Source organism: Aquarana catesbeiana, linkage group LG02, assembly GCF_042186555.1.
Source record: "Aquarana catesbeiana isolate 2022-GZ linkage group LG02, ASM4218655v1, whole genome shotgun sequence".
Lineage (NCBI taxonomy): Eukaryota > Metazoa > Chordata > Amphibia > Anura > Ranidae > Aquarana > Aquarana catesbeiana.
In genome coordinates this window covers 694392103-694411879 of record NC_133325.1, presented here as the reverse complement: position 1 = coordinate 694411879, position 19777 = coordinate 694392103, and the positions used below count along the sequence as shown (strand labels likewise).

The 19777-nt window shown below is 39.9% G+C and overlaps 1 protein-coding gene across 2 annotated transcripts in view; it reads left to right on the top strand.

The window, feature by feature from the left end:
• CORO6 (coronin 6) overlaps positions 1-19777 on the top strand; it is a 150155-nt gene that overhangs the window by 111011 nt on the left and 19367 nt on the right. The window contains exon 6 of one of the 2 annotated variants that reach the window (XM_073616844.1): positions 14621-14740. In XM_073616844.1, the coding sequence (XP_073472945.1) occupies positions 14621-14740 (120 nt within the window). Of the gene's footprint in view, positions 1-12961; positions 13082-14620; positions 14741-19777 lie in introns of both variants that reach the window. The other variant, XM_073616843.1, reaches the window with a different exon arrangement.

Below are 19777 nucleotides of genomic sequence, written 5' to 3'. Positions count from 1 at the left end.
TGAAATTAGAAGTAGTTGTAGAATATAGGCTGAATATTATTTGCCAATAGGGTCTGGTCTTTATCATTGTCAAGCAGTGGGCACATATCACAATCACCTTTTTAGATGTACCAATAGCTGTATAATATGATTACGTGCCTGATTAAATATATATTGAATGGATTAGAGTCCAACTTTGTGATCAGGTTCCCCCTCCAATGCTGCCCACCCTCTGCCCTACGTAGATCACCTTCTGCATCTATCAAAATATTCTCCATACCTTTTGAGTGATCATTTATCGGGTCCAATGATGTCCTAAATGCTACACTGAGCTGCGCAAAGTATGACAAAGTAGCCCTTTGCAGCATTCCTCCTTTGAATCAAGGGGGGCAGAACCTTGATTTACTGCGCTCACAGGCAGTGGGTTGAATGACACTGAGTATCATTTAGCCTGAAAGATAATTGGTGCCACACTGCTGGATGGGTAAGGCTTCGGGGACAGTGTTGGAGGTCAGATGAATCTACCAGCAGGAGCTGTTTTCTGTATATGTCCAAGCTCACTGCATAGCAAATTTATAGGAGATGCAAGGGTTGTAATGTATGATCAGCTTTGGCATGCCCCAAACTAAAGCCAGACTATTAGTTTGACTTTGACAAGTGTTTTCATTTAAATATCAGATAGAAACTACAGTAGCTGGCAGATTTCCTGTCCAATTATAATGGCTATTAAATCCATACTGTTAACGTTTAATTGCCTCTCAAAATTTCCTAAGCATACATAATAACTCATGTAGGTTCAGCTAAACATTGATGCGCTTTAAATAAATAGTGCACAATATGCTGCTGCGACTAAGCTTAAATCCAGGAATAAAAAATGCATACATGTGAATAAAATAGATAAATAATTATGGTGCTAATACATGTGTTAAAATTGCCAAAATAAATCTTCAAATTGGTGATGTGACGTGACTATAAATAAAATAATAATGACACTCTGAGTACAATGTCCAGGCAGAGATAAATAGTGGGGGAAAGTAAAAATAATTAAACAGTTCCTTCCCTTAATCCAGATTGATTGACTCACTGGGTTAGATCGTTTGTATCAGGATATTTAGTTTTTCTTGCATCCCACTTTAGCCATAATACTGCTGGTGATTCGGCTCTCAGGATAAAGGTTTTATGCAAAGCAAGCAAAGAAAAAATAGATCATTGTGCAGTGAACTTACTAGATAGTACATAAGCAAAACAGGGACAAGAGATACACTCACAAACTCCCAGTCTATTAGAAGCATTCAAATATGCAGATTGCAGTCAGCCGCTGTGGACGAGGTTTCCCATAGAGAAACAGCTGCTGTTAACCTTCAGGTGTATTGCAGCACTGAACGTCCTAAGCTCCTCCCACGCGTTGCATCACTGACACGTGACTTTTTCAAAAAGTCACGTGTCAGTGATGCAACGCGTGGGAGGAGCTTAGGATGTTCAGTGCTGCAATACACCTGAAGGTTAACAGCAGCTGTTTCTCTATGGGAAACCTCGTCCACAGCGGCTGACTTTGTGAATTTGTGAGTGTATCTCTTGTCCCTGTTTTACTTGTGTACTATCTAGTAAGTTCACTGCACAATGATCTATTTTTTCTTTGCTTGCTCTATCCTGAGAGCCGAATCACCAGCAGTATTATGGCTAAAGTGGGATGCAAGAAAAACTAAATATCCTGATACAAACGATCTAACCCAGTGAGTCAATCAATCTGGATTAAGGGAAGGAACTGTTTAATTATTTTTACTTTCCCCCACTATTTATCTCTGCCTGGACATTGTACTCAGAGTGTCATTATTATTTTATTTATATTTACCTTCACATCACCAATTTGAAGATTTATTTTGGCAATTTTAACACATGTATTAGCACCATAATTATTTATCTATTTTATTCACATGTATGCATTTTTTATTCCTGGATTTAAGCTTAGTCGCAGCAGCATATTGTGCACTATTTATTTAAAGGGCATCAATTTTATACTTAGTACTATTAGTTTGGTTATCTGATCACCCTATATTGATAGCAGCTTTAATTTACTGATTTTATCATAGCACTAACTATATTGGTATATATATATTTTTAAGCACAATTTATTTATATCACACATATCTATCCACATCAGCGCTTGGTTTTTATTCATTTTTTCAGCTAAACATTTAATTTCTTGTTTGCATATGATATATGTATTTCTTTTATTTACAGCTCTGATGCATGGTGCCTTGACAGGGCATACATTGTTCTCTAAAATAAATTATGTCTTTTGCTCAGATTGGAGTGACTGTTGCGTATCTGCTCTCCTGATATTGTGTTTTTATACTTTATTTTCTGTAACTGTATCTTTGATCTATATCTCTATAATCAATACAACAATCTTATGTAAGATGCATGATCTGCATGTGTTTTGTGATTGTATGGAGTGACTAGGATGTTCTAAATAGTATTTTACAGTGCCTTGAAAAAGTATTCATACCCCTTGAAATTTTCCACATTGTGTCATGTTACAACCAAAAACATAAAAGTATTTTATTGGGATTTTTTTTGTGATAGACCAACACAAAGTGACAGATAATTGTGAAGTGGAGGAAAAATAATAAATGGTTTTCCAAATTTTTTACAAATAAATATGTGAAAAGTGTGGTGTGCATTTGTATTCAGCCCCCTGAGTCAATACTTTGTAGAACCTCCTTTCGCTGCAATTACAACTGCAAGTCTTTTTGGATATGTCTCTACCAGCTTTGCACATCTAGTGAGTTACATTTTTGCCCATTCTTCTTTGCAAGATTTGTCAAGCTCTGTCCGATTGGATGGAGAGCGTCTGTGAACAGCAATTTTCAAGTCTTGCCACAGATTCTCAATTGGATGTAGGTCTGGACTTTGACTGGACCATTCTAACACATGAATATGCTTTTATCGAAACCATTCCATTGTAGCTCTGGTTATATGTTTAGGGTCGCTGAGACTGGGGCGGAGGTTCACCTTCCAGCAGCACAAGTCTTTTGTAGACTCTAACAAGTTTTCTTCTAAGATTTGGCTCCATCCATCTTCCCATCAACTCTGACCAGTTTCCTTGTCCCTGCTGAAGAAAAGCATCCCTGTAGAATGATGCTGCCACCACCATGTTTCACGCTAGGGATGTTGTGTTCAGAGTGATGTGCAGCGTTCGTTTTCTGCATTTTGCTTTTAGGCCAAAAAGTTAAATTTTGGTCTCATCTGACTAGAGCACCTTCTTCCACATTTGCTATGTCCCCCACATTGCTTCTTGCAAACTGCAAATGGGACTTCTTATGTCTTTCTTTCAACAATGGCTTTCTTCTTGCCTCTCTTCCATAAAGGCCAGATTTGTGGAGGGCACGGCTAATAGTTATCCTGTAGACAGATTCTCCCATTGAGCTTGGATCTCTGCAGCTCCTCCAGAGTTACCTTGGGCTTCTTGGCAGCTTCTCTGATTAATGCTCTCCTTGCCTAGCCTGTCAGTTGAGGTGGACGGCCATGTCTTGGTAGGTTTGCAGTTGTACCATACCTTTTCCATTTTCGGATGATGGATTGAACAGTGCTCCGTGAGATGTTCAAAGCTTGGGTTATTTTTTTATAACCTAACCCTGCTTTAAGCTTCTCCACAACATTATCCCTGACCTGTCTGGTGTGTTCTTTGGCTTTCGTGATGTTTATTCACTATGGTTCTCTAACAAACCTCTGAGGGCTTCACAGAACATCTGTATTTATACTGAGAAATTACACACAGGTGGACTCTATTTACTAATTAGGTGACTTCTGAAGGCAATTGGTTCCACAAAATTTTAGTTAAGGGTATTGGAGTAAGGGGGGCTGAATACAAATGCACGTCACACTTTTCAGATATTTTATTTGTAAAAAATTTGAAAAACATTTATAATTTTCCTTCCACTTTGCAATTATGTGCCACGTTGTGTTTTGTCTATCACATAAAATCCCAATAAAATAAATTAAATGTTTTGGTTTTAACATGACAAAAGGTGGAAAATGTTGAGAGGTATGAATACTTTTTCAACACGCTGTATATTGATTTATGTGATTCTTTAAGATAAATTGTAAGAGGATATAGATTTGTTTACTTGTGTACATGCAGGAAACCTACAGATTGCCCCCTGTGCTAAACGCTTGCTAGAAAGCACACTTTTATTGTCATTTCATTTGTTATTGGTACTCATACATTGGTCAGTGGTTTCCACCAACATAACCCATGCAAGGTCTGATTTCCACATATATTATACTTGTTAATTAGTGGTGAGCTGAACTGACCTGGGTTAGGTTTGTCAGGGGTTCACTGAACTTCAAAGAAGTTTGGTGCCGAACCTGAACTCCATTGAAATGAATGAGAGCCGAATCTGTCAAATGAAAATTGCCCATTTTCTGGGCTAATAGGCAAGGGGGTGTAAAAATAATTGTAAAGCAAGGTTGGGAAGGAACCCATAGGAGTTAAACAGGGGAGGAGGCGAATGAGGCACACCGCGGTTTCACACTATATACAGAAAACTTTATTGGTATCAAAAGTATTCAAAACGCAGAAATAGAATAAGCAGACAACGCAGGATGATAAAAAGGGCAACCTTGCCATTTAAAATTACACACACCCGGGTTCTCTCAAGCATCAAATGCAGTCAGATGGTCAATTAAACATGACGGTACAGTGACATAAGGTTTCAGGTAGTGATGAGTGACAGGAAACCTTTGTGGTGTCAGTTGTCACCCGGCTATACAGACTCACTTAGGACACCTGCTCACTTAAGTTACCTGTAATCAAAAAGTGACTAACTATGAGTGTGAGTCATTGGATCGTGTATTTATAAAAAAAGGATAACAATCAGCGCAAACATATGAGTACAGTCAAAAATAAAATATGCAAGCTGAACACTACAGGTAATCACTTATGCCTGGAAAATATACAAAATTGAAGGGTAAGTGCAGCGCAATAGGTAGAAATTGAATAAATGATCAAAAGATGAATGGATAGATATCACAAATGTCCATCAGGACGAATCCATATTATATAAACTTCCAGTGACATGAAGCGGTCTTGTATAACACCTTCACCCAAATACTCAATTGCGCTTACCAGATTCAGTGGACCTCTGCAGAGGGATGATGGTAATTCCTGGTGATGTCTCTGGAGAATATCACTGAAGCCTGGAGATCCTGTTATCCAAGGGGAATAGACCAGCCATCCAGCAGGGCGATATCAGAGATATAAGCCGCCAGGTAAATGAAGATGTGGGGAAGACAGAGCTGCCATGAAAATCCATCAACTGGGCGCCTCCAACAGAAAGTCCACATTCACAATGAAGGAACGGCAAAGGTAGGGTAGGTTGCAGACCCCGCCCACCCGTGCAGCTCTCCTCACTTTAAATGCACCTGGGAGGCCTTCCAGAAGATACAGTGCCATTTATAAGAAAACATAAGAACGTTCGTCCAACAGATTAAGAAGTCTCCAAAGAGGAAAACAGACCAGCCAGGGCCAAGCTGTCCCGCTAAAGTGACAGAGGTGTTGAGGCAAACCATATAGCACTGACTGGGGAGCTTACAAAGATGGCTCTTGTGTGACCAATGTCGCCCCCTACCTCTGCCGTTCCTTCATTGTGAATGTGGACTTTCTGTTAGAGGTGCCCAGTTGATGGATTTTCATGGCAGCTCTGTCTTCCCCACATCTTCATTTACCTGGCGGCTTATATCTCTGATATCGTCCTGCTGGACGGCTGGTCTATTCCCCTTGGATAACAGGATCTCCAGGCTTCAGTGATATTCTCCTGAGACATCACCAGGAATTACCATCATCCCTCTGCAGAGGTCCATGAATCTGGTAAGCGCAATTGAGTATTTGGGTGAAGATGTTATACAAGACCGCTTCATGTCACTGAAAGTTTATATAATATGGATTCGTCCTGATGGACATTTGTGATATCTATCCATTCATCTTTTTCTATTTCTAACTATTACGCTGCACTTACCCTTCAATTTTCATGTATTTATAAAACATATGTATGAGCAGACCCATTTCCCAACAGATTCCCTAATGAAAGGGATACCAGGCCCAGTGGTTCCCAGTGTCAGAATGTCAGTGTGGCAATCAGAGGCAGAGAAGAGAATGAGGTGTAAAAATAATTGCAAAGGGGTGGGCAATACCCCGGGGCACATGTAACAATGCATTTACAAAGGAAAAAAATAGTTTTTTAAATTGCAGTCAAATGACCTCTCTCTGAAACAGACCCCAAAGGTCCCCCAAAATACGTAGCAGATCCCTCAGGTTTGGTTTTATACTGAGTAGGAATTTTCGAGGGTTTTGTGCTTTTTTTTTTTTTTTTTTCGTAACCAGCACTAAAATTTTCTTTGCTGGCAATTTAACCACTTCAGCCTCGGTAGGATTTGCCCCCTTCCTGACCAGGCCATTTTTTGCGATACGGCACTGTGTCGCTTTAACTGACAATTGCGCGGTCGTGCAACGCTGTACCCAAACAAAATTGATGTCATTTTTTCCCACAAATAGAGCTTTCTTTTGGTGGTATTTGATCACCACTTCGGTTTTATTTTTTGCGCTATAAACAAAAAAAGAGCGACAATTTTGAAAAAAACACTATTTTGTACATTTTGCTATAATAAATATCCCCAAAAAAATGTAAAAAAACTAATTTCTTCATCAGTTTAGGCCGATATGTATTTTTCTACATATTTTTGGTAAAAAAAAATCGCAGTATTGATTGGTTTGCGCAAAAGTTATCACGTCTACAAAATAAGGGATAGATTTATGGCATTTTTATTATTATTTTTATTTTTTACTAGTAATGGTGGCGATCTGCGATTTTTATCAGGACTGCGACATTGCGGCGGACAGATCGGACACTTTTGACACTTTTTTTGGGACCATTGACATTTATACAACGATCAGAGCTAAAAATATCCACTGATTACTGTACAAATGTCACTGGCAGGGAAGGGGTTAACACTAGGGTTCGATCAAGGGGTTAATTGTGTGTCCCTAGGTGTGTTTCTAACTGGGGGGGTGGGACTGACTGGGGGAGGAGAGAGATCGTGTTTTCCTACTTAGTGAACAAATCCCGATTCCCTGACAGAACCGGGATTTGTGTGTTTACACACACAGATCCCAGTTCTCGCTTTATCAGGAGCGATCGCAAGTGCCCAGCAGACATTGCGCCCGCCAAGCACGTGCATCGTCTCCTGGGACACGCTTCGGCAGCCTGCTATAGCGTCTTAAATAGCCAACGTATAGCTATGGTGATTTGTGCAGCCAGGCCAACCTGCCACAGTATAACTACGGCGGTTGGTCGGCAAGCGGTTAAACTGTTATTTTTTATCTTTGTAAATGTCATTGTTGTAGCATATCCTAGAGCAAGAATGAAAAAAAATGTATAGACCCCCCCCCCCCAAATGTATACCAGACCCTTTGATGTGCAAAAAAAAATATGTGTAAGGTCCCCTCAAAAAACCCTCAAAAAACCATACCAGACCTTTAATCCAAGCATGCAACTTGGCTGGCCAAGAAAGGGGTGGCAAAGCACCTTGTCCCCTTGCTGTTGTATGGGTCTGCAGGGAGGGGGCTTATCAGAATCTGGAAGACCCCTTTAATAATAAGGGGGTGCCGAAATACCACCCCCCCACCTGAATGAGCATGGGGTACATAGAACCCCTACTAATTAACAAAAAATGTCACCATGAATAGACACCCAAACATTAGTTCTTTATTAAAAAAAAAAAATCACCCAAAAAAGTCCTTTGTAAATCCATAATCAGAATGTCCACTGTCGCCAATCCCTGATGGTAACACTGATGGTAGCTGAATGACAGCTTCCTGAACGGTCATAGGCTATATGAAGGAATGGTGGTGACATTATTGCCCAAATATGACCATGTGGCAATATTTAGGAAATGATATAAGACTCCATTCCCCACCCATTTGCTTATGTAGCTGGGGATTCCCGGTCATGTAATTAATGGGCGGGTGACATCAGTGGTTGGTAAGGACGTCAAAGAAGCCACTGCTTCTTTGACAACCATTGCACAAATATGGCTGTGTGGCCATATCTGGGCAATCATGTAACCCATTCCATTCCCTGCCCATTTACTTATGTGCCTGGGGATTTCTAGCCATGTATGTGAATGGTGATGTCAGTGTTTGGTAAGGATGCAGAAGTTGCTGCTTCCTTAGCAAGTATTGACAGCCTGAGGCTGCCATGTTTGTCCACGCTGAATACCCTAGACGTTGAACATTCAGATGTAAGTCTGAACAGCCAGTGTTCAGTCCAAACTAACATTCAGACTGATACTGAGCTCATCCCTATTGTTAATATTTTATTTTTATGAAGATTTGGACACTGCATGTTATGTGTTTCAATCTAATACTTCTTGACCTATAACTAGCACAGCTTCTAGCAGTTCAGATATCCCACCAGTATGAGTCCACATGGGCATTCTATCCATGTCAATTAACACTGCCACAATTATTTCCCCTAGGTAGTTCTCAAATCAGGGTGTAGCCTTCTTTATAATGGTAACTGGAGCCAGTCTATGTAATCTGCTGATTGTGTTCAGTCTGGGCTGCAGTTCTCTTACGAAAGTCTCAGCCTACCTAAAGTTTGCCCAAAGGCTTGCTCTTTTGAACAGAGGACATTTGTCAAAAGTGGTACACAACCTATTCTTTGCAAAGCAGCGCTCTGTGTAATTGAATCTCTAGTTAGATCTGTAACCTGAATAATTCTAGACCAGTGTTTCTTAACCTTTTTTACCTTGGAGGAACCCAAGATAAAAGGGCACATTACAAGAGAGGAGGGCACATTACAAGAGAGGAGGGCACATTATGTGGGAGCGGGGCACATTATGTGGGAGCAGGGGACATTACGTGAGAGGGGAGCAGGGCACATTGCGGGGCACACAGCTGGGCACATTACATGGGACAGACTGCAGGGCACAACGGGACATACTGCAGGGCACATTACATGGGACAGACTGCAGAGCACATTGTAGGGCACACAACTAGGCACACTACTGTACCAATTTCATTTGTATGTAGAGGCAGCTTTCATCAGCCCTCTAGTGGTGCACCCTTCCCTACGGCCCCTCCTCCTATTCTGTCCATCCTGGATGATGTCACAAACAAGCACCTGAGATGTACAGGAGGGGAGGAGTGGCTGGTGAGGAACAGAACGCCACAGCCAACTCTATCACAGCCACTTCCCTGCCTGTCTCTGCATGTGTTAGCAGAGGGGATGTGATCTACAGTGGGGACAGAAAGTATTCAGACCCCCTTAAATTTTTCACTCTTTGCTATATTGTAGCCATTTGCTAAAATCATTTAAGATCATTTTTTTTCCTCATTATTGTACACACAGCACCCCATATTGACAGAAAAACACAGAATTGTTGACATTTTTGCAGATTTATTAAAAAAGAAAAACTGAAATATCACATGGTCCTAAGTATTCAGACCCTTTGCTGTGACACTCATATATTTAACTTAGGTGCTGTCCATTTCTTCTGATCATCCTTGAGATGGTTCTACACCTTCATTTGAGTCCAGCTGTGTTTGATTATACTGATTGGAATGGTTTAGGAAAGCCACACACCTGTCTATATATAAGACCTTACAGCTCACGTAAGGGAGAACGTAGATTTGCAGTCCAAGGACCTCGACTATGGAATGCTCTCCCAACCAACCTCCGCATGGAAGAAAACCACCAGGCCTTCAGGAAAAAACTAAAGACCTTCCTTTTCTAGAAGCTGGCCACAGAGAATACATCTAGCGCCTTGAGGCGATTCAGTTCGCAATTTGTAGCGCTTTACAAATTATTCATTCATTCATTCATTCACTCACAGTGCATGTCAGAGCAAATGAGAATCATGAGGTCAAAGGGACTGCCTGAAGAATTCAGAGACAGAATTGTGGCAAGGCACAGATCTGGCCAGGGTTACAAAAAAATTCTGCTGCACTTAAGGTTCCTAAGAGCACAGTGGCTTCCATAATCTTAAATGGAAGATGTTTGGGACGACCAGAACCCTTCCTAGAGCTGGCAGTCCGGCCAAACTGAGAAGAGCCTTGGTGAGAGAGGAAAAGAAGAACCCAAAGATCACTGTGGCTGAGCTCCAGAGATGCAGTCGGGAGATGGGAGAAAGTTGTAGAAAGTCAACCATCACTACAGCCCTCCACCTCCAGTCGGGGCTTTATGGCAGAGTGGCCCGACGGAAGCCTCTCCTCAGTGCAAGACACATGAAAGCCCGCATGGAGTTTTCTAAAAAAAAACCTGAAGGACTCCAAGATGGTAAGAAATAAGATTCTCTGGTCTGATGAGACAAAGATAGAACTTTTTGGCCTTAATTCTAAGCGCTATGTGTGGAGAAAACCAGGCACTGCTCATCACCTGTCCAATACAGTCCCAACAGTGAGCATGGTGGTGGCAGCATCATGCTGTGGGGTGTTTTTCAGCTGCAGGAAAAAGACGACTGGTTGCAATTGAGGGAAAGATGAATGCGGCCAAGTACAGGGATATCCTGGAAAAAAACCTTCTCCAAAGTGCTCAGGACCTCAGACTGGGCCGAAGGTTTGCTTCCAACAAGACAATGACCCTAAGCACACAGCTAAAATAACGAAGGAGTGGCTTCACAACTCCGTGACTGTTCTTGAATGGCCCAGCCAGAGCCTTGACTTAAACCCAACTAAGCATCTCTGGAGAGACCTAAAAATGGCTGTTCACCAAGGTTTACCATCCAACCTGACAGAACTGGAGAGGATCTGCAAGGAGGAATGGCAGAGGATCCCCAAATCCAGGTGTGAAAAACTTGTTGCATCTTTCCCAAAAAGACTCATGGCTGTATTAGATCAAAAGGGTGCTTCTACTAAATACTGAGCAAAGGGTCTGAATACTTAGGAACATGTGAAATTTCAGTTTTTCTTTTTTAATAAATCTGCAAAAATGTCAACAATTCTGTGTTTTTCTGTCAATATGGGGTGCTGTGTGTACAATAATGAGGAAAAAAAATGAACTTAAATGATTTTAGCAAATGGCTGCAATATAACAAAGAGTGAAAAATTTAAGGGGGTCTGAATACTTTCTGTCCCTACTGTACCTGTCATCTGCCTGCAACTGACAGGCAGATTGCCACGGAACCACAGAACCCCTGGGGACCTCTCGTTCTGCAGAACCCAGGTTGAGAAACCCTGTTCTAGACTGATATTTCAAATCGCCTCTCTGTAATAGATTATGGAAGCCCAGAACCTCCTCCTTTGGGGACCCCCCTTTTGGGGACCCCCGACAGCGCTACAGGCTCCCCCTCTGCTCTGTGTGTCCCTATAGCAAGCTCGCTACAGAACCTGTCTATAGGTGCACCCCCCTTCTTACAGGATTTGATTGACAGCAGTGGTTTCCCAGAAGCACTCCCTCAAATTTATAGACTACTAACATACACCCAGACATAACAAGGAAAGTTCTGTTTCAGCCTGGTATATACTCTTGTAAAGCTAGTTGACAAATTATTTGTTATAGTTACTAATGTACATTTATGTGAAAAAGTAACTACATCCCATGGAAATTGTTGACTTTTTCAAAATGCAAACATTAAGGCTGGGTTCCCACTGCAGCACGCTCTGGCTCACAGCAGGAGTTTGGTGCGTCCCCATTCACCATTTCAGGTCCAATTTCAGCCCGAATTTTTGGCTGAATTCAGACCTGAAAAGGACCAAAAGTCTCCTGTGCAATTCACACCGGAGCTGCTGCGTAGATGTGTGAACCGGCTCCATAAAGAGCCAGTCACACTCTCCTGCTATGTGAATTGGATGTGGAGAAATCCGCATCCAATTCACAATAGTGTGAACCCAGCCTTAATCTTTACCCAAAACAGTACCTACAGATTACAGTGATATACTTGCCTTCTTTAGCAGTAATGACACCTTGTAGGTGTTTTTCATAACCTATCCAGTCTCTGTCATCAACTCTGCTTCAGCTTTTGGACAAGTGGCCTTACATTCTGCTCAAGAACACTTTGATATGGTGCAGAATTCATAAATGACTGATGACTGGAGGCTTCCCGGGTCTTGAAGCAGCATAGTAACCCTAAGCCATAACATTTCCACCTCCTTGCTTCACAGTTGGTATGAGGTGGTTCTTTTGAAATGCTGTCTTCAGTTTGCGCCAAACATGTCTACTAAATTTTTGATTCATTAGTCCTCAGCACTTTGTTCCAGAAGGCCTGGTCTTTGTTTATATATTCAATGTAGCCTTGATCTAATGCTCTTTTTTATAGAGTAAACCTCACATGCAGGATTAAATGGGCTAATCTCTTTCGTTAACACCAACTGTTGTCATAGTTACCTGCAGATCACAAGATTATTTTCCTTAGAGTACAATGATAAATTTCAAATAATTTGGTGGTCACGTTTAATCCCTTAACAGACTCATAAGCATCCACTCTAGAGATCTGAGGTTTAAATAAACCTAATCTGCAACACCAGATTCTAATTTCTTGGATTTAAAGTGGTGGCAAATGTAGGAGTGTACACACGTCTTCTATGTGACATCTGCAATTTCGATTATTTTGATAATGAGATTGTATAGGCCATGTCAATTTTATGTGCCATTTGTTCAAGTAGTTCACCGTTATCTGTAGGCATTGTTTGAATGCAGATCTATTGTTTGCCTTTTTTTAAATCTGTATGATGAAAAAGTCAACAATTTTCATTGGGTGTACTTTTGCACATGACTGTATTCTGTTCCACTAGGCTTGGCACAAAGAAATACATATTATAGACTGTTCCTGTATTGATTGAAGACAAGATTGAACTTTACTTCCCAGTGTGTCACTAAATAACTAAGTTTAATGTTTTGTGTTTGTTAGTGTGACCCTAATTTAATGCATGTTTGTGTTTTCAATTTGCTGTGGTGAACTTAACCTGCTAACCAACAACTAGGAAAAAAGTGGGCCACATGAAGGGGCTCGACCAGTCAAAGCCATTTTTACATCTGAAGGCAAAATATTCACCACCGGTTTCAGCAGAATGAGTGAGCGGCAGCTGGCGCTGTGGGATCCGGTATGAGAAGGTGTTCTGCATGTTTTTTTACTCTACCTATAAATATCTTTACGTATACTGACTTCCTGAGGTCTATAGTCATACCAAGGTGACTGCTAATGTGATGAGGTAATGAGCATATTTTCGATCAATAGTTAAATGCAGCTCTTTATTACTGACATTACTGACATCTGTGTGCTAAAAAAGCACTTGGGACAAAACTGACCTCCAATTTGCCACTGCACTGCCAGTATGGTAAAAAGAGTACTCTTGGGATGCTTTTCATAAAAGCTAGTGAAAGATGATCAGCTCAAACTATAGCAATAGAGATGTCCACAGCACTAACACTTCTATGTTTTCTCTTTTAAATGTGACATTGGGAAAAAATGTATTATAGACTGTCTTGTTACATTAACAGAGTTAATATAATACAAAGAGTGATTTTGGGGGATAATTAGTTCAGTGGTAGTAGTCATTTTAGTGAGATGCTGGCTGTCCGAAATTTGTTTTATTCAGGTCCAGGCAGCTCAAGTTAGATGCAAACCTTGACTTTTAATAGCTGGAAGTAGTAAGCCACATTTAAATGGACTTTTGCAATGTTTTATAGCTTCTCCAAGCCACCTGGGAACCCAATTGTCCCAGTTATTGGACATGTAGGTTCTATAGCTTGTCCCTACTGCAATTTAATATGACTTTCCATACCATGGCCATGTATAGCCCACGTGTACAGTGTGCAGTTTAGAATTGTGAAGTTGGAAATAATATGCACTCAATCTATCCAATTTTATCTGAGCATAGCTATTATTCCAACTGAATTGATTGGCTGCATTCTCTTGAATGTCACATTAGAGTTTCATTAATTATGTTATTATTAGCATAGTAAAGTAGCTACCACAAGAACAATAATCTTGATGTAGCCAAAGCTCTTTAGGCTTATCTGTAGTTCTAGCCTGTTACTGCACTTGTAAAAGAGAAAGTTAAGGCATCCCAAAATGATCAGTCTGTTGCAGTCTTTATACTTCACAAATTGGCAAGTTATCTGGTGACTCGGGTTAAGCATATTTTAAAATGACAATCCTTATTAGTTAACTTGAGTTATTAAAGATGCAAGCATTCAAGATAACACAGGTCCCTTCTTCAGGCTTTATACATTACTAAAAGAAGAGACCTGAGTTATTCAAAAGGCTTGCATCTATAATAGCTCAAGATGGCCAATAAAATGTATTAATTAAACTCCACACTTCTTGCATTAATCAATGGCTTACACAGTACAACACTCTACTACTGCATAGTGTCACTTTGAAATTAATTAAAGAATAGTAACTGTGCAGTTTGCAAACAATGGTCAAAACATTTTGTCAGAGATGTCAGCCGTTTCTGGATTCTTGACAAATCTGTGAAGCTCTTCATCCAGGGTCACCTTGGAAACTATAGCTGCAGAGGATTAGGAGTCAGTAACATACTGTCTTGTTCCTCCTGCCAGGACAGCGAGCCTTTGTGTCTAAAAACATGTTATGACCAGTGTGTTTTCCACCTTACCTCTCATCCTCACCTTCACAGGAGAAATGTGCCCCCCACGAGGGGATGAGACCAATGCGTGCCATTTTTACCAGAGATGGAAATATCTTTACAACTGGTTTTACACGGATGAGTCAGAGAGAACTGGGCTTATGGGACCCGGTAATGACAGTCACAATGCTAAGTCCAAGGAATTTGATTGCTATTGTCACTGTTTCCAAAGCATAAGGCCAAGATCATATCCCTTTCCTGTCTGTTTGTTAGAGCAGTCATAAAATTTTGGGTATTACATCACTATATATTAGAGCTAGTAGCACTCATGTTATTTCCTGGGGCACACTCCTAATTATAGGAAAAAAATGAATGGCTGCAGGGTAGAAGAGGGTTTTCTATGGACAAGTACCTAATATTCCAAAATCCAATTGAGCAATCAAAAATTCTATACTTGCCCAAGTTGCCCTATGCACACAGTCAAAGTTTGATGATAGTTATTCATGTGTTGTGCTGATAGGTGCTATGTACATAATCCTTGCCTTTGCACTAGGCTTTAATATTAAGCATGTGGCTTTTACTTGCCTAGACTTTTAGAGATATTTTAAAGCAATCACATTTAAAGGAGATGTCAGTTTTTCTCAACAAACTTTAATAAGTAATTACATCACATAACGTGCCAAGTTGTATCTCACTAATTATGCAAAGTGTGACCCTCAAGCCTGAGCCACACCTGACCTGTTTTCTCACAATGATTTATTCTTCAATTTGTTGTCCAATAATTGATCTGCCTAACAATTTTTCTATTTTCTTTTTGGATCTTAATCTACTTTACATTGCTCTTGCATCTGGTAATTATGATTACCCAGTCAATAGAAAGTAATTTGGAGAATCTGTGAATGGTATATATTACTGCTAGAGGTTCTGTTTCTGTATGGACATTAGAATTTCCAACATGGTCCTTATGCTTACAGTGGTCAATAGCAGTGCAAATCCAGGGCTTCAGAATGCAGTGTGTCAGCATGGCATATGCAGATATCTTTGGCAATACTGCAAAGCATGATGGTTATGTCCAAGTTAACCAAGTAACAGTTCAAGTTGTTTGTGGTGATATATATGATATATGTATTATAACCAAAATTTTGATTTTTATTGTAAAATAAGATTCTGACCATGGGGCACAAAATGTCATATATGTATTGATGTATGTAATTACATGTATTTATTGTGATGATGTGGTTAGGGTAAAACAGGGTTTTCAATCCAAAATATATCTTGTTCCAAGTATAATAAACTACAGACAGCTCAATATTTTTGTGGATACATCACTAACATCACTGCCCCAAATATAGTGATTGTATGATCTAAGTAAAGAACAGTCATCCATTACTAATGATATCATAACATGTACATGTGGTGTATAAGACTGCTGGGACAGGTAGACACAACAATATAAAAAGCTGTGTTACTTATAAGAAGCTCTTTGTTGTTTAGCAGGGCACTTCCAAATTCATTTTCAGCTATGCATCAAGTTTATTTATTTATTTTTTCTTTTAATCAAAATGGAGTTTTCTTGAGCATATTAAAGTATACAAACAAGCACAAAGTGCAACCGGCACTATACATGAGAATAAAGCAATGGGATAGCCATACAGAATGAATAATGGGTAAGATACCAAGGGGTACCTGTGACTATAGCTAGTAGAGCTGATTGTATCCTGATGAGGGGTGTAAAGGGACAGCTCAGTACTGTGCACCATAGCTTGGTATGCAGCGGTCTAGGAAAGATACACAGTGGTTAGGAAAGTAGGTGTGTGTTGCAAGGGATGCAGGGAGATGCGCATGATAAATGAGGATTACTCCTCGTCAGTGCAAGTGGAGGGGTCCTCCAGCCACCTGTCCCATATTTTGTTGTACTTAGTCGGGCAACTCCTGTGTGAATAAAGTATTTTTTTGCATGAGAGGGTGGAGTTGACGCCCCTAATCCACTGATGGATGGTGGGGGGTGACTCTTCTATCCAGGTCTTAGCTATTTGCATCCTGGCCAAGAATAGGGTTTCCTGCAAGAATATATTAAGATACTTTTCCTCCTGGGGAATGGAGAGGAGACCCAGTAAATACTGACAGGGGCATAGGTTCACAGGAGATCACATGTGGTCATGGAGGAATTTAACCACCTGTGACCAGTATCCTTGAAGGGAGGGACAGGACCATAGTAGGTGGTAGAATGTTCCCCCTGGGTCTCCACATTTAGGACAAGCCGGGCTGTGGTCCGATTTATATTTGGAAAGGCAAGTCTGTGTTAGGTAGGACCTATGGAGAATATAAAGGTGAGTAAGGCAGTTTACGGGATACCAATCTACAGGAGGCCAGTGCCTCTTCCCAATCCTCATCCGCCATGTACCCCACATCCGTCTCCCATCTGTATTTCAGTCAATAGGCCTGGGCAGTGGCCATCAAGTTTAGATTTGAAATGTGATATAAACACTTTAAATATTCAAATGCAGAGTAGAGCATATTTTTTGGACTTTGATGAAGTTGCCTTACATGTGAAATGGCAAGAAATTAAGATTTCACATGTTACCTGTAACAACCAGTTAAATTTCTGTTATACAGTTAAAGTGTATCCCTTAATAAGTTTTAGCTAGAGATGCACAATAAAGTATATCTAAATCCAGTAGCCATAGAGTAGAAAAATGTTAACCTCTAAGCTTTTTTTTTTTTTGTTTTGTTTTTTAGCCATTGAGAAGATTCCCCTTCACTTCCTGTCTTTAGGGCACAACAGGAAGCGAGAGAAAAAAGTGAGGGAAATCCCATCTTAGACAGTTGTCACCAAAACAAATGTTCCCATCAGAAGTTTTTCACATATTTCTCTTGTGGTGACTACTCAAAAATATTCCTCACTTTCAGTTCCCGTGACAGTGTTTACCAGGACAAATGGATAATATTAATTTCCTAATATCCAATTCAAATGATATATTTGTAATCAAAAATATAACAGCTCATAGATTTTATTTGCCACATAGTAGCATTGTTATATCTGAAAGTCTTTGTCATTAATATGTACACATAATGAATTTACTGATTCCACACATAGTCATGGATTATTTAGTGTATGTTCTTTACTTTCTGTTAAATAAATAAAATTAAAATGAAACCTTCACTGACGTTATGTTTTGTACTCAATTGAAATGCAAACAGAGCTTGGTGATGTTTTTTTATTAAATATGATATCCGACTGCTTGCTGTGGGCAACACGTTTAATCTTATTCTCTGAGGTTCTCATATAAAAGGCTCACTCATCTTTATGTATTTTTGCATCAATAGAATGTTATCACAGAGGCATCGGAAAACATTATTACTTTGTTTAAAATCTCTTTACATCTAATGGTGCAACATGACCAAAGGGAAACCAAAGGCACTCTGTAGTCAGAAACAATTATTGTCCAATACATCCAGTATAGTAAAGTGATAAATTCATGTCAATCCAGCAGCATGCACCTACCCATAGGCAGCAGAGGCAAAAAGGTGGCCTTAATTACATATCCTCACATTATTTAGTACTATCAGGTTACTACAGGCACCCATGACGGAAAACCAATGCAATCCATTGATAAATGCTGGCTCACCATTCTCTATAATCTATAGATAAAATGTATAATCTATAATAAAATGTAGAAAGACTTTATCAATAATTCAGCAGTCTCATGGCTGTATTTCTTTCAGGGAGAATAAAGTACACTGTAAGAAACAGAAAGCTGCACCAGCTAGAACATGTCCATGTTTTGGCGACGTTTCAAACATTCAGACTCCTCTTAAAGTACAGTACTGAATGTGTAAGTACAGAAGGCTTGAAGTTGGTAATGACTTCAGTCTTGAATTTAGCGCCCACTCATTGCCAGCTGAACATTGGAAATCACACTGAGTGTAACTTGCAGACATTATCTACCTTCCCTTCTATCTCTGTCATCACTGACCCATTTTAGGGCTCTTTCCCTTCATCAGAATGGTCCTTTAAGTGCAAACCATTCACTGTTGGGAGTTTTTTAATTAAGTGGTAAAGTTTAGTGCCCCTAATTGTTTGTTGGTTTACAATGACATTTATTAGTTCATATGTTGTCCAGATAAAATATGTAAAATTATCTTTGTGTTGTTATTTATTTGCTCTTTTCATTAAACCATTTACATTTCTCAGTGGAGATGTTTTGCTGGAAACATTCCATGTGCTGGTCATCGCTGAATATACCATTGATGTCACTTTTAAATATGCAGCTGTCTAAGGAAATAAGAATGTGGTGACTCAGCCACACACTATGTCACTGAAATAAAATAAGTTGTTTTAATTTAGTTCTAAATTAAATTTTTTTTTTAAATCTTGGCACTCATATTACAACTTTTCGTACTTTCTTCTTTAATGTAATTTTTTATTTTATTTTTTAATTACATAATGCAGGCGGCACAGTGGTGTGGTGGGTAGCACTCTTGCCTAGCAGTAAAAACGGTCGCTGGTTCGAATCCCAACCACGACACTACCTGCCTGGAGTTTACATGTTCTCCCTGTGCCTGCATGATTTTCCTCCGGGTACTCCGGTTTCCTCCCACACTCCAAAGAAATGTTGGTAGGTTAATTGGCTTCTGTCTAAATTGGCCCTAGTATATGAATGTGAGTTAGGGACCTTAGATTGTAAGCTCCTTGAGGATAGGGACCGATGTGAATGTACAATGTATATGTAAATCGCTGTGTAAATTGACAGCGCTATATAAGTACCTTAAATAATAATTATAACACTGTAAACCCTGAGACAGAAACCACAAAGAAATAAAAAAACTTAAAGATCGTGGTCTGCAGAAATACATTGGAGTAACATAAAAGTTTATAGACACACAAACCTGTGAAGTGATATTTGTGCTTGGTCTAATAATCTATAATAGGTTACCAAGTAACGTGGTTAGGTTCCCCTGGTTTTCTCTCTGACCCAATGGTCAAATCGTACTATAAAATGTAGTTTTATTCACATTGTACCCATGCAGCTAAATATATATAAAGCCATAACTTTGTTTTTTTTTATTCTGGATAGAGTGGTGGTGAAACCCCAGTTAGATGCCGTTTTGTCTTCTGTGTCCCATTGGGGAGACCTCCATTCACTTTCTCTCCCGTAGAGGAAATCTCTTCAGGCAGACACTTTTCTCTGGAACAGGTTCTGGTTT